At 41.3% G+C, this 13,414-nt stretch overlaps 1 protein-coding gene across 1 annotated transcript in view; it reads right to left on the reverse strand.

Annotated features, from left to right (window-relative positions):
* The window catches only part of CLNK (cytokine dependent hematopoietic cell linker), a 108,967-nt gene that overhangs the window by 79,077 nt on the left and 16,476 nt on the right, over positions 1 to 13,414 (reverse strand). Inside the window, 1 exon segment of the mRNA XM_061190997.1 lies at positions 4,558 to 4,595. Coding sequence (XP_061046980.1) covers positions 4,558 to 4,595 — 38 coding nt within the window.

Here is a 13,414-nt window from a genome sequence, read left to right on the forward strand (position 1 = left end):
GATATACTGATTGCCAACAAACACATGAAAGGATGCTCAACATCACTAATCATTAGAGAAATGCAAATCAAAACTACAATGAGGTATCACCTCATACCAGTCAGAATGGCATCATGAAAATATGTACAAACAATAAATGCTGGAGAGGGTGTGGAGAAAAGGGGACCCTCTTGCATTGTTTGTGGGAATGTAAATTGATACAACCACTATGGAGAACAGTATGGAGGTTCCTTAAAAAACTAAAAATAGAACTACCATACAACCCAGCAATCCCACTACTGGGCATATACCCTGAGAAAACCATACTTCAAAAAGAGTCATGTACCCCAATGTTCATTGCAGCACTATTTACAATAGACAGGACATGGAAGCAACCTATGTGTCCATCAACAGATGAGTGGATAAAGAAGATGTGGCACATATATACAATGGAATATTATTCAGCCATAAAAAGAAATGAAATTGAGTTATTTGTAGTGAGGTGGATGGACCTAGAGTCTGTCATACAGAGTGAAGTAAGTCAGAAAGAGAAAAACAAATACCGTATGCTAACACATGTATATGGAATCTAAAAAAAAAAAAAAAAAAGGTTCTACGGAACCTAGGGGCAGGACAGGAATAAAGACACAGACGTAGAGAATGGACTTGAGCACACGGGGAGGGGGAAGTCTAAGCTTGGACGAAGTGAGAGTGTGCTATGGACTTATACATACTACCAAATGTAAAATATATAACTAGTGGGAAGCAGCTGCATAGCAAAGAGAGATCAGTTCTGTGCTTTGTGACCACCTAGAGGGGTGGGATAGGGAGGTTGGGAGGGAGACGCAAGAGGGAGGAGTTATGGGGATATATGTATATGTATAGCTGATTCACTTTTCACTTTATAAAGCAGAAACTAACACACTATTGTAAAGCAATTATACTCCAATAAAGATACTAAAGAAAAAATGAGCAAATCGAATACAACAATACATTAAAAGGATCATACACCATGATCGAATGAGATTTATTCCAGGGATGCAAGGATAGTTCAATCTGCACATCAATCAACAAGATACACCACATTAAGAAAGCGAAGGATAAAAAAATCACATGATGACTTCAATAGATGCAGAAAAGTATTTGACAAGTTTCAACATCTATTTATGATAAAAACTCAATAAAATGAGTATAGGAGGCATATACCTTAACATAATAAAGGCCATATATGACAAACCCACAGTTAACATCATACTCAACAAGAAGTGTCTTAACTGAGACCATGAATGTAAAATTTTTAGCAAAATACCTGATGGTCAGCACTCACTAAACACTAGTTGTAAATATTATTATGACTGCTACTGTAATAACAACTACTATTAAAAAAAGTTTGAAATAAGAGAAGGCCACCAATCATTGTTTGTTCTCCTCCCTTTAAAGTTTCTCTAACATTTGTTAAGTACTTTATATGTGTTAGGTGCCTTCTGTACTCTATTTCATTGTATAAGCAGAAATATCTATGAAGTGATTTTACTATAGTGTAGAAACCTGGAATTAGATAGGCTTGAGTTTAAATTCTAGGTCTGCATTATTCTCATTCTCAAATATATTTAGACAAGTGCTTTATTAGTCCCAAGCTTCCAAGTGTATGTCTTTTTTTTAAATCATCACTCTATCAAAGCAGGTTGATAAAAATAAAGACTAGTTACAGGATGAGTCTGCTTTCCAGGTAAGCAACAGCACAGGGGGGAACTCACCAGGCCCCTCTCTGGAGGACATTTTGGGCTCCACTTTGGCTCAAGGCAACTCTGCTCATTCAATGAAAAGGTGTAGAATGCAATTTAGTAAATCTGTGTTCTCCATGGGACAGCATAAAGAAGGAGATGGACCCACTGAAGACAACAATTTTGACTTTCAATGTGCTAGCCCTTGATTTTCCCAAGTGCTTCCTATGGAAAGGAAGGCTTGAGTCTTACATGAACAGAGGAATCAGGCAAGTTATGAAGGGCCCGTTTATCAAACGTAAGGAGTTCGGGTGCAGGAGACCAGGGACCGACATAGTGATTTAAGAGCAGGAAGAGGTTAGAAGGGGAGAGCTTGGTGACCCAAAGGAAAAAAATCATGTCACTGAACACAAAGGTGGAGTAGAAACATTTGCATATTTGCGTTCATGCTGTGCCCCCAGCAACAGGTCATTATAGCCCTGAAACCCTGCCTACTTGGTCTGGTCTCAGGAGGTAAGCAGGGATCAGACTGGGAGTTCTTGGATGGGAAACCAGGTGAGATTGGTCTGCTTAGCATTAGCATGGATCCAAGATGGAGTCATCCTATCCTAGATCTAAACTGTGAGTCCACTTTATGACCTTGGAGAGGTTACTTAACCTCCCTTACTTCAGTCTGTAAATTGGAGAAGGCTAAAGTTACCTTATTTGGTTGCAGTCAGAGATTAATTGAGCAAATTGTATATGAAGGTTCTACTTTGGTGCCTGCCCATGACAGGAGCTCAGGACATGTTAGATCCCTTCTCTCTAGTTGACGTGCTGAGTATCAGTGGAACTGAGTGCCCATGGCAAAGCAAAGATGCTGGGAGGTGTACTCCAGGGGTTTTCACAATTGACCTGGCAAAGAGGGGGAGGTGACTGGGCTGTTCTCCTCCAGAACTGCACACAGAAGTGAGTTCTGAGCTGAAGCACCAGTATTTGACTCCTTTGGGATTCGACAGGTAGACATTTTGGCAAGGACATCATTTTTATACTATTACGGCAACCAAGACTCCTCAGAGCACAGTCTCTTTGGGAAAGCCTTGGACCTGCTGGAAGAACTGGAGATGTGAGACAGAGCGCATCTTTAGTCCTGTCACCTTGCTAGACTTCATGGGGGCAGGGCACAAAGGGACGCCAGCAGGAGCAGCCACCACCACTCCAGGTCTGAAGAGAATCTACATCAGACCCTCAGAATCTTGCCCCCAGGACCAAATATAAATATTTTGGTTTATTTTTTCCAGAAGGAGAAAAGGACAGAGTTTTATTTTAAATATAATGCATTATGTCTATTTATCTATTAACCTATCTAGTATCTGTCTACTGTCACTATCAGGGTTCTTACTAAAAGCTCAGTATATATAAGCCTTATACTTTATAAAATATTTTGTGATTGATTGATTTCAACGTGTGTACGTGTGTGTGAGTGTGTGTCCTGGGATGAAGAGCCATAGTTTTAATTTAATTAAAAAAAAAAACTTATTTATTTATTTATTTTTATTTTTGGCTGTATTGGGTCTTTGTTGTTGCCTGTGGGCTTTCTCTAGTTGCGGTGAGCAGGGGCTACTCTTTGTTGTGGTGTGCGGGCTTATTGCAGTGGCTTCTCTTGTTGCGGAGCACGGGCTCTAGGCATGTGGGCTTCAGTAGTTGTGGCACGTGGGCTCAGTAGTTGTGGCTCGTGGGCTCTAGAGCGCAGGCTCAGTAGTTGTGGTGCACAGGCTTAGTTGCTCCAAGGCATGTGGGATCTTCCCAAACCAGGGCTCAAACCCATGTCCTTTGCATTGGCAGGCGGATTCTTAACCACTGCGCCACCAGGGAAGTCCAAATTCTTAAAGAAGTCTTTCAAATAGTAAAGAACCAATGATTTTACAGGTAAATCCTGTCTATCTATCTATCTATCTATCTATCTATCTATCTATCTATCTATCTATCATCTATTTATCATCTATCTCTATCATTTCTATATATCCCATTTATTATCTATAGATAGGTTAGTTAAAAGTATTCAAATTATGTACATGCAATTTAACAATTAAATTATTTATAGTATTAGATATCTGATTTCATGTTATAAATTTAAAATTTTCTTGTCATCAAACTTCTTTGTAAATATTATTAATGACTTCATAGTATGAATATATCATAATACATTCAATGATTTTTCTATTATTGAATATTTAGCATGATCCTAGTGTGTTGCCATTTAAAATATATTATAAAATATAGATAAGTATTTAAATATTAATCCAAATTTTAGCTTAATTCTTTAATTTAAATTCCCAACCGTAGAATTATGGGGCCTAAGAAAATGGACATTTTTATATTTGTTAGTTAATATTATGAAATTGTTTTCCAAAGAGTTTCTTGCAATTTAAAATTTCACCGTGAGTTTTAGGAAGTGATTTTCTTATCACACACTTGCCAGCACCATGTGTTGGTATTTTCACCTTATTCAATCTTCACAATGGCCATTGTGAGTTAATTTTTGCTTTATTGTATAGTTGAGGAATGGAAATATAATGTTTTTCCCTTTCTCTATATTAATACCTCAATATTTATTTATTTTTCCAGTTTTGCTGAGAAATAATTGACATACATCACTGTATAAGTTTAAGACATACAGCATGATGATCTGATTTACATATATTGTAGGAATACAGTTTTTTACCCAAGAACTGAAATGCAGTTTTCTCTGCCAGGGAATTATGCCATTTGGAAAAGTTTAATTGTTTTAAATTCACTAAGAACCTTGAAAAAAGCCACTTACTTTGTAAATATCAAATACTGACAAAATAGGTAAGGAAAGCAGCTGACTTACACTGTCAAGAAGAGGCTCATTTATAGTCTGGTACTGGCCTGCCAACAAAAAGAGACCAAAATGTTATTGCAAAACATTGGGAAGACTGGGCCTTTGTTTTTCTCCAGAAATCTTGCGCTCATTTCAATTAATTTTTCTTGACTGTAATTGCTCAAAATGAAGTGCACATTTCCATGCTTCTCATTCTATCAGCTGCTCTTACATAACAGGGACAATGGAAAAGGAGGAAAGAGAATCAAATCCCGACTAAGAAGCCTTTCCACAGCAAGCTAGCCTTCTCATTGAAAGAGAAACAATGTTAGAAGGAACGCCACCCCCCAATCAGTAGCACCCAAAGTGATGACCCAGCAGCATCTCAGCCAATGACCACATGTGTTTTCCCCTCGCCCTCTGGCACACGTTGCATTTGCAATAATCTGTCCACACATTGTCTTCTTGAACAGACTCTATATATTTGAAGAGTAGGGGCCATATCTACTTATTCATCTATCCCTGGCTTGAGGTGCAGGGCCCTATTGACCAAATGAGTTCTTGATAGGCGTTTGTTGAATAAATCTTGTTCAGCAGATGTTTTTCAACACTCAACTTCCTCCCTTGGACTTGTTCTATGAAAGATTGCCAGAAGGTCATCTAGTGTACTCAGTGCTCGATGTTTTACATTTTACCCTCAGATTATGCAAAACCACCAAAGAATTGCTCACATGACATGCAGGTCTTTTTGCTTCCTCATACACTTAATTTTCCTAAATTGCAGTATAATTTCATGCTGTTAGTCTGAATTTAGGAACATTGTAGGCAGAAAATGTTCTTATCACGTTCTCTTTATTAGCACATATATGAGAAGTTTCTAGTAGGTGTCAGAACCAGTAGCTGCACACTTCTTTGCTCTGATTTAATGGAAAACATCAATCCTAGAAGAGATCACATTTCCCTTCCTCCTTTGGCTGTTGAGACTCTCAGTGCAAATTTCTAGCCTGCGTCCAAATAGTGCAGAGGACCGTGGTATGATGTGTATTCCTACCTTTTGGTCTGGCTTCATCATGTTCTTAAACTTTTGTCCTTTCACCCTGAATTCTCTTCCCATACCAAAATACAAAATTAATAGCTGTGAATTTGTGCCAGCATGCCAAAGTCTTCTGTAGGGTATAATGTATAAATTAATGAAACTTTGGCTCAGTGGAAACACAGTTCTATGGAATTTGCCTGGGACCAGTGCATGGGGGAAGTGTTAAGCCAGAGCTAATCTCCTTGAGATAATGAGCCAGGAGGACGAGTATCATGTCTGCACCTGCACCAGTTAGTCTATTCTGGTGGTAGGACCAGCAGCAAACACTACCCCGGGGCACTAATAACATCTCCCTGTCCCAGCACAATTACACCCATAGTGAGATCCCTGGCAGAGAAACCTACAGGTTTTCCAGCCCTTTAGCAATTTGTACTCTCTCATGAATTGAGTTAAATTAATAATGTCATCCATTAAACACCAGCTGGTCTGGCAGGCACAAATGAGCACACACTTACTGGGGATCCGCTCTGGCACTTGTGATCTAGGAAAGCAGCTCCACTGTCTAATTCAGGGTTCAATATCATTTCATTTTAGGATATTAGCTTCATTGAACATAGTCATTATACCCACATTCTCATGGAGAGCTGTGGGGGATCTCTTCTTTCAACAGCATTGCAGTCTGAGACACTCCTGGATTCCCCAAATATGCTACGTGCCACTTCTGGGTCTTTGCTTGTGTTGATCCCACCTGGAGTCCCTGCATCCTCCATTTTGTTTTCCAAAATGCTCGGTAAACTTTGAGATCCTCCTGGGGCTTCCCTTTCTGACCACTCCAGGTCACTGTAATCTCACTGAATCAGTTAGAGCCGTCATTTTCTGTTTTACTCACCATCACGCAAATAAAAAGAAGCAGCGTCTGATTACTTCTTTGTTGTTTAAGTCCACTGCCCTTCTATAGGGAAGGAATTATCTTTTATCTCTATCTCCCTCAGTACCTACCTGTGTTATGAACAATGCAGAGTTTTGGAAATGTAATTTTAAAAGCATAGTTTTAAAACTGTAAATCAGCACATGTCATTCATGGCCCATGAAACATAGCCCAGATTCCCTACCGTTGCTCCCAGAGGCCAGCACAGCCTGGCTCCTGCCCTGTCTCTGATCTCACCTCTCTCTAGTTCCTTCCTCCTCTGAGCTCTAACCATATCAGCCTCTTTTTAAGTTCATCCAGTACATCTACCTCAGAGATGTCGCATGTGTCCCTTAGTCCAGAAAGTTCTCTCCTCAGCTCTGCCCAGGCCTGGATACTTTTCATCCATCATACTGTGTCTTAAATGTCATCTCCTCTGGAGGACCCTCCCTGACCACCAATCTCAGCTAAAAATTAAGGAGCGCCCTCCAGCCCTGGTCATCACTAGCTCAGGCGCCTGGCAGTGGTGAGAATGCTGTGTGCTCACCAAACCCCCTTTCCTCCTCCTTGGGCGCTCGGCTGGCGCACAGTTCCTGGCGGCCTTGGCATGGAGCTATGGACACTGGGATGAGGCAGGTGTGATGGATTCCACTCCAGGCTGGCCCGCTTGACCCTCCATCTCTCATTCCTGCCCCAGTGGCTGGCCAGAGACAGAGGACCCCAAGGCCCTCAGGGATAATGGAAGCCACTGGGTAAAAGGAGAGTGAATCCCAAATGAATGTTTGGAAAAAGACCTCCCTCAATTTACATTGGATTGTGATGTGAGCAAGAAATAAACCTTTATTTTATTAAACTACTAACATTTGTAGTTGAGGCATTCTAGATATTAGTCCTCCCTGATTAATACACCCTGCTCAGCTTCTCCTTAGCACGTAAGAACAAAGCAAGCCAACGAATATATCACACAGTTACGGATGGTGGTGCCTGTCTCCCCCGAGGCAGTGGTGAGATTCCAGGCTCTTGATCACTCCTGTAACCCTGTGTATGGTAAGTGACAATAAATGAACAGTCGGCTGTGGAAACGCCCAGAACTTGGAACCAGCGACAGAACTTTCAGTAGAACCTGGTCCCCTCCCTTGCTGAGCGAACTTGAGATTGGTGCTCCCTCCTGCTGGGCCCAGATCCTCACCAAAGCAACAGTCCCCCAAATTCTTCCCCGTCTTTGAGTCTTCCTGGAACGGAAGGATAGATTGGCTTCTCAGAGAGAGCCGTTCTTTTAGAAAGATGAGGGAAGCTGATTAGTAGCTTTCCACATCACCATCCTGGAAGAGTGATGGTGATGCTGTGACAGTGGAGGGTCCCTCGTCATCCTCTGGAACCAAACAGCCACAGAGAACAACTGATTTCTGCGTGACCCTCAAGGAAACATCTTTTTACAAAAGACAACATTTCCCTAACAGTTGTTTTTAAGAAGGAAGTGAAGATGAATATGTGTCACGTAAAGCTCGGGGGTTTCCTGACTGGCAGAGGCGATTACCCCAGACTTTAGTCCTGAACATGGACACCTCGTGCCTGCAGAGGTGTGACAAAGGTGTACGACCAATGCCCATCAAATTTAGGTCCCCTGACCATTGGCATCTTGGATGCTTTATAAAAAAGAAAGAAAGCAAACTTGGGCCCCAGAGCAAATCAATTGCTTTTTACACAAGCTCCTGTGGTGATATTTATTCTGGTCTCAGAAGTCTGAGAATTAGTGACATAGAAGCTCCCACTCTTGTCCAGTGGAAGGTGAGCCATGTGAGTTAAACAAAGTGAGGAAGAGAGACTCTCAGGCTATTTTCACTTATCAACACTTCCATGAACTTAAGCCCCTGGAGGTGCAAGGCTGGTGCCTTGTCTACGTCCCCATTTAGTACCTTTAAAGGAGCAGGGTAGCTAGCTAAGCACCCAAGTGCTATTGCCATGGGATAGGCATGGGTGAAGAAAATCCCGAACTAGTCCCATGAAGAGAATGTGCTTCCCTGGTGTGAGAAGAAGGGTAGAAGTAGGAAGCCTGCAGAGTTCTAGAACTTTCTGTTTCTCTAGGAAGTGAAATGAGTTAACAGGTCTTTCAGATGATTGTATTTCTAAACGAGACAGGTTCCCCAAGCAAAACCAGCTTCTGCTTTCATTTCAGTCATGAAACTTCAGAGGGAGAGGCACAGGGGGAGAAAGGAAAGGTGAGGGTTAGGGTTGCCTCCAATTCCAGAGGCTGCCAGCTGGACTTACTCATAAATATGTAGAAAAAAGCAAGAGGTCAGTGATACTCATAAATATGTAGAAAAAAGCAAGAGGCCAGTGAATCCCAACTTCCCGTCACTAAGTACTCCAGAGCAGAGACCACTGTGTCTCGCCATATCCATTTTCCCTTGCTTCCCTGTACTAGAACCCCTCCTGGTTGGCTGGGTACATGGCCACCTTGAGTAAGTCCTTATTACCTGTCCTAATCTTCACGTGGACATGAGTTCAAGTTTTGGTTGATGGAAGAGGTGGAAAATCAACTCACAGTTTCCAGGAAACTTTCTTGAGGGAAATTATTGTGCACCATTCATTCCTTCTTCTCCTTCCCTTCCTCCCTCCTGCAGCCCAGAGCGCAGACATCACTATCTTAGGCGATGGTATGGAGGCCAACTCGAGGCGGGGAGGGATGCAGGAGGGGCAGGGTCTCTGACTTTGAGGAGAAGAGCTGCCAAACAGCCTTGGACTGCTTGCCTCTGGACTTGACTTACATAAAAAAAATATACATAAACATTTGTCATGTTTCAGCCCCATGATTTCTTTTTTAAAGTGTCTTGCAGCCTTAAATTTTTTTTTTATCAGCCTTGGTGCTCACCAATAACGTAGCAGAGCCTCTGGTCAAAGGCATGGACACATGATTCACAGAAGCTGAATGAGAAGTTCTAGGTTCAAATCTTGGCCGTTTCACTTTCTGGCCATGTGACCTCAGGCAAGCTTGTAAGCCTGGTGGGAATAAGAGTATCTACCCCAAATAGCTGTTGAGAAGTGTAAATAAATAACTTCCTGGCTCAGTGCACCACCAAGGAATTGCTGTGTTCTGTGTTTCGTGTCTTTTCAAGTTCAACTTCATGGCCAAATCTTTTTTCACTCAATCCAGATCTTTAGATCTTCAGATCTATATTAGGAACCTTTTCATTATTTAGTGCCCATTTTCAAACAAAATATGTGCCTTTTCCAACATTCAACTCTGTTGATGAGCACCAATCAGTTCTTCAGAAGGGTTCTTCAAGCTGAGGTCCCTTCTAGCCGTGAAGCTCTGGGATTCAATGACTGAGAAAACCGAGGCTGACAATATTTGGTGCCTAACTTAACATGTGTGCTGTGATGGATCTGAGTTCTACACTACTGGTGTCTTTACAAGTTCCCTAACTTCACTTGGGCTTCATTTAGCTGATCTATACAGCAAGGATAATAAAATCTGTACCTTACAACTAAATTAGATAAGTTTATAAAAGGTCTGGCACAAAGTAGGGACTCCATATATGTTAGTTTCTTTTCATTTTTCTCTCATTCACAGGTCCTGGGGCTTGCTGGTATCATGAGAGAACCAGTATTCAAACTCTGAGCTCCACACTTACAGCCCTTGGTTCTTTCCTCTACAAGATGCTGCCTCCATTCTCCATTTTTATCTTTTAAAAACTTGAAAGTATTTGGGGATGGAGGGCATCAGCCTGATCTTCCTCTCACTATGGTGAGGAGTAGGATAGTTTACACACTTTACCCTGGCAGGTCCCAAACTTTAGAACATCTTCAGCTTGGCATCAATCCATGGTTATAGGGAAAGGCAGGAAGGAACTTGCCTAGGGTTACTTTCACTGTCTCTGAGTAAAGGATTATGATGTCCAATAAGCCTTGACTATGACTTGTATAGTCAAGGGGAGCAGAGAAGGAAAAGGGAAGAAAAGAAGGAAGTAGGAAGGGAAAGAAAGAGATAGAAATAGAGATATAGAATATATATACACACATATAATATATGTATGTTATATACCTATTATATATTGAATTTTTCATCTATCATCTCTCTGTCTATCTATCTATCTACCAGCTCAGTCATCTAGCACTTCTGGGAATTTTGGTTTTATTCACTGAACCACAGTCTCTTGATCTGAAGATTATGAGCTGTGAATTCCAAGTCACAAATAGTCTAAACTCACAGTTACATGGGAAACATGTATTGGGAGTTGGGAGAACAGGCTTAATGTTCTCACTAGATAGCTCTTGGAAATTCACTTCCCTTTTCTAGTTCTTAGTTTCCTCATCTGTAGAGCACAGTTGTAGAATCTCAGACTAGCTAAGTCCCCAGAAATTTTCATTTTTATTTCCTTTTTTAAAAGCTTGTGGCCAAAGCTGGTTAGAGTGTCTGTCACATTAATAAACTACCACAATTGGTTGAATGAATGGATGGATGGATGAATGAATGGTGATAGTTAAGGCAGCTGCCTCTTGGTGGAGACAGCTTTGATAGTTTCCATCCACCTCTCTCTCTATATTTTTGCTTCAGCCAGTGATTCTCAAAAGACTGTCCTAGAACTATGTGAATTAGAATTATCGTGTTAAAGGTAAGGATTCCCTGGCCTCACTATAGCTCCACCAAAGCATAAACGCTGGCGTGGGCTTGATGATATGTATTTTTCACTGCTGTCATTCTGATACATGATGAATTGTGAAGACATTGTAAATCCTTGGGCATATCAACCTTAGATGATTTGAGTCCTGGCTTGTGCTTATAAGAACTGGGTGGACACCTTTTCCCTGCAATTCAACTGTTAACGTTTCTGTTCAACAATTTCCCCAACATCTTGGAGAGAACCAGCCTCTGATAAATTAACACGGGTACTGCATTATCTAGAAATGGCCAGAAGGAGGCACTGGATGCTCACATATTCCATACCCACCTTTCCTCCCTCTAGTCCTAAAATTTGTATTAATTTTTCTTTTAGAAGTGGGAAAAACCAACGTTTAAGATTGATTTCCTGGGCTTCCCTGGTGGCACAGTGGTTGAGAATCCGCCTGCCAATGCAGGGGACATGGGTTCGAGCCCTGGTCCGGGAAGATCCCACATGCCACGGAGCAATGAAGCCCGTGCGCCACGACTACTGAACCTGATCTCTAGAGCCCGCATGCCACAACTACTGAGCCCATGCGCCGCAACTACTGAAGCCTGCCCGCCTAGAGCCTGTGCTCCACAACAAGAGAAGCCACAGCAATGAGAAGCCCACGCACCGCAACGAAGAGTAGCCCCCACTCGCCGCAACTAGAGAAAGCCAGTACGCTGCAACAAAGACCCAACACAGCCAAAAATTAAAAAAAAAAAAAAAAAAAAAAAGATTGATTTCCTTAGAAAAAAACAAAACAAAACAAGTGTTCCTGGAGAAAATCTCCCGAGTTTATTTTATGGAAAAACATGACCCTGTTCTTTATATATCAACTTCATAGAAGATGTTGGTATTGACAGATTGTCCAAGTTTGAATATGTGTCTGTCTTCTCCAGGCCTAGAGAATTTTTTTTTTTGATAGATTGTTTTCAGTATACAAAAAAAATGCTGCTGTAGAAAAATTATAAGATACAGTTAAGCAAAAAAGAGGAGAATAAAAATCACTATAATGTCCGCATACCAAGATAACCACTATAAATATTTGATTAGAGAAAATCCCTAACAACACGTACACACATGATATTATCTATGTATATATGATCAAAATGTATGTGCACTGTTTTCTTGCCTGCCCTTTCAAATAATAGCATGTTATAACATACCCATAATTGAATATGCTTCAACATCATCATTTTTAATGGCTATGTAGTATTCTTTCATATAGATGCCCTACCATATTTTCAACAAATCCCATGGTAAAAAATTGCAAACAACTTTAAAGTATCTGGGAATGTTATAAATAGCACCACGATGAGCAGTCTCTTATGTAAACCATCACGTGCATCTTTAATTATATCAGTTTTATTATAGTGTAGTAGACACTGGCATTGGTGCCTAAGCTTGCATAGGCTGGGGTGGTGCGGTTTGCTAAGTATTTTTGTCAGGGTACAGATCTGAGTGCCTATGGGCAGGTCTGGGCAGCTTTATCTCAATTGACTTTTGGGGGCTTATGATTTGTTTTCTTTTCCCTGCTTGTGTCTCTAGAATGTTGTTAATGAAATGGAATCCCACCTGTCAGTTTTTTTTTCTACCTTAAGGCAGGTGGAGAACGAGCCCAAAGTGGGAGGGGTACAGGTCACATTTATAATTCACCAGTCACCGAATCAGATAAACAACCTCATTTCCAAGCACCATCCCCTTTAGAATTCTCTACAGTCCCCCCAAGACTTTAAGTGGATGGTAGGAAGGGCTGAGAGGTGACAAGTAGATGGAGGGGGGGGGTACTTTTGACACCAAGGACTCAGTACAATTTGGAAACATCTACCTTGAGAGAATGTAACCTTTCTTAGGACCCGAGAAGCTTCAGAAAAACATGTTCTGCAAGAGGGATTAGAGCTGGGTGCTCGTTTGTTTCTTATTTATAGTCATACTTGCAGCGTTGATTTTGCTTTTTCCTCCTTCTCCTCGCTGCTGTGCAAGCCACGCTGGGTGGCTGGGTGCTGCTTATATTCTCCAACATGTGCTATAATGAATCTTGTGAATTGATTTGCTGATGACATCACTCTCAATGCATCTATTGCTTCTTTGCACACTTCCTGTATTTCTCTCTCTCTTTTATTTTTTTTGGCCATGCCACACAGCTTGTGGGATCCTAATTCCCCTACCAGGGATCGAACCCGGGCCCGTGGCAGTGAAAGTGCAGTGTCTTAGCCACTGGACTGTCAGGGAATTCCCTATTTCTCTTTTTTTATGTCTCATCCCAGTCATTATTTCTAGTGACCAGTTTTCTAG

Source organism: Eubalaena glacialis, chromosome 5, assembly GCF_028564815.1.
Source record: "Eubalaena glacialis isolate mEubGla1 chromosome 5, mEubGla1.1.hap2.+ XY, whole genome shotgun sequence".
NCBI lineage: Eukaryota > Metazoa > Chordata > Mammalia > Artiodactyla > Balaenidae > Eubalaena > Eubalaena glacialis.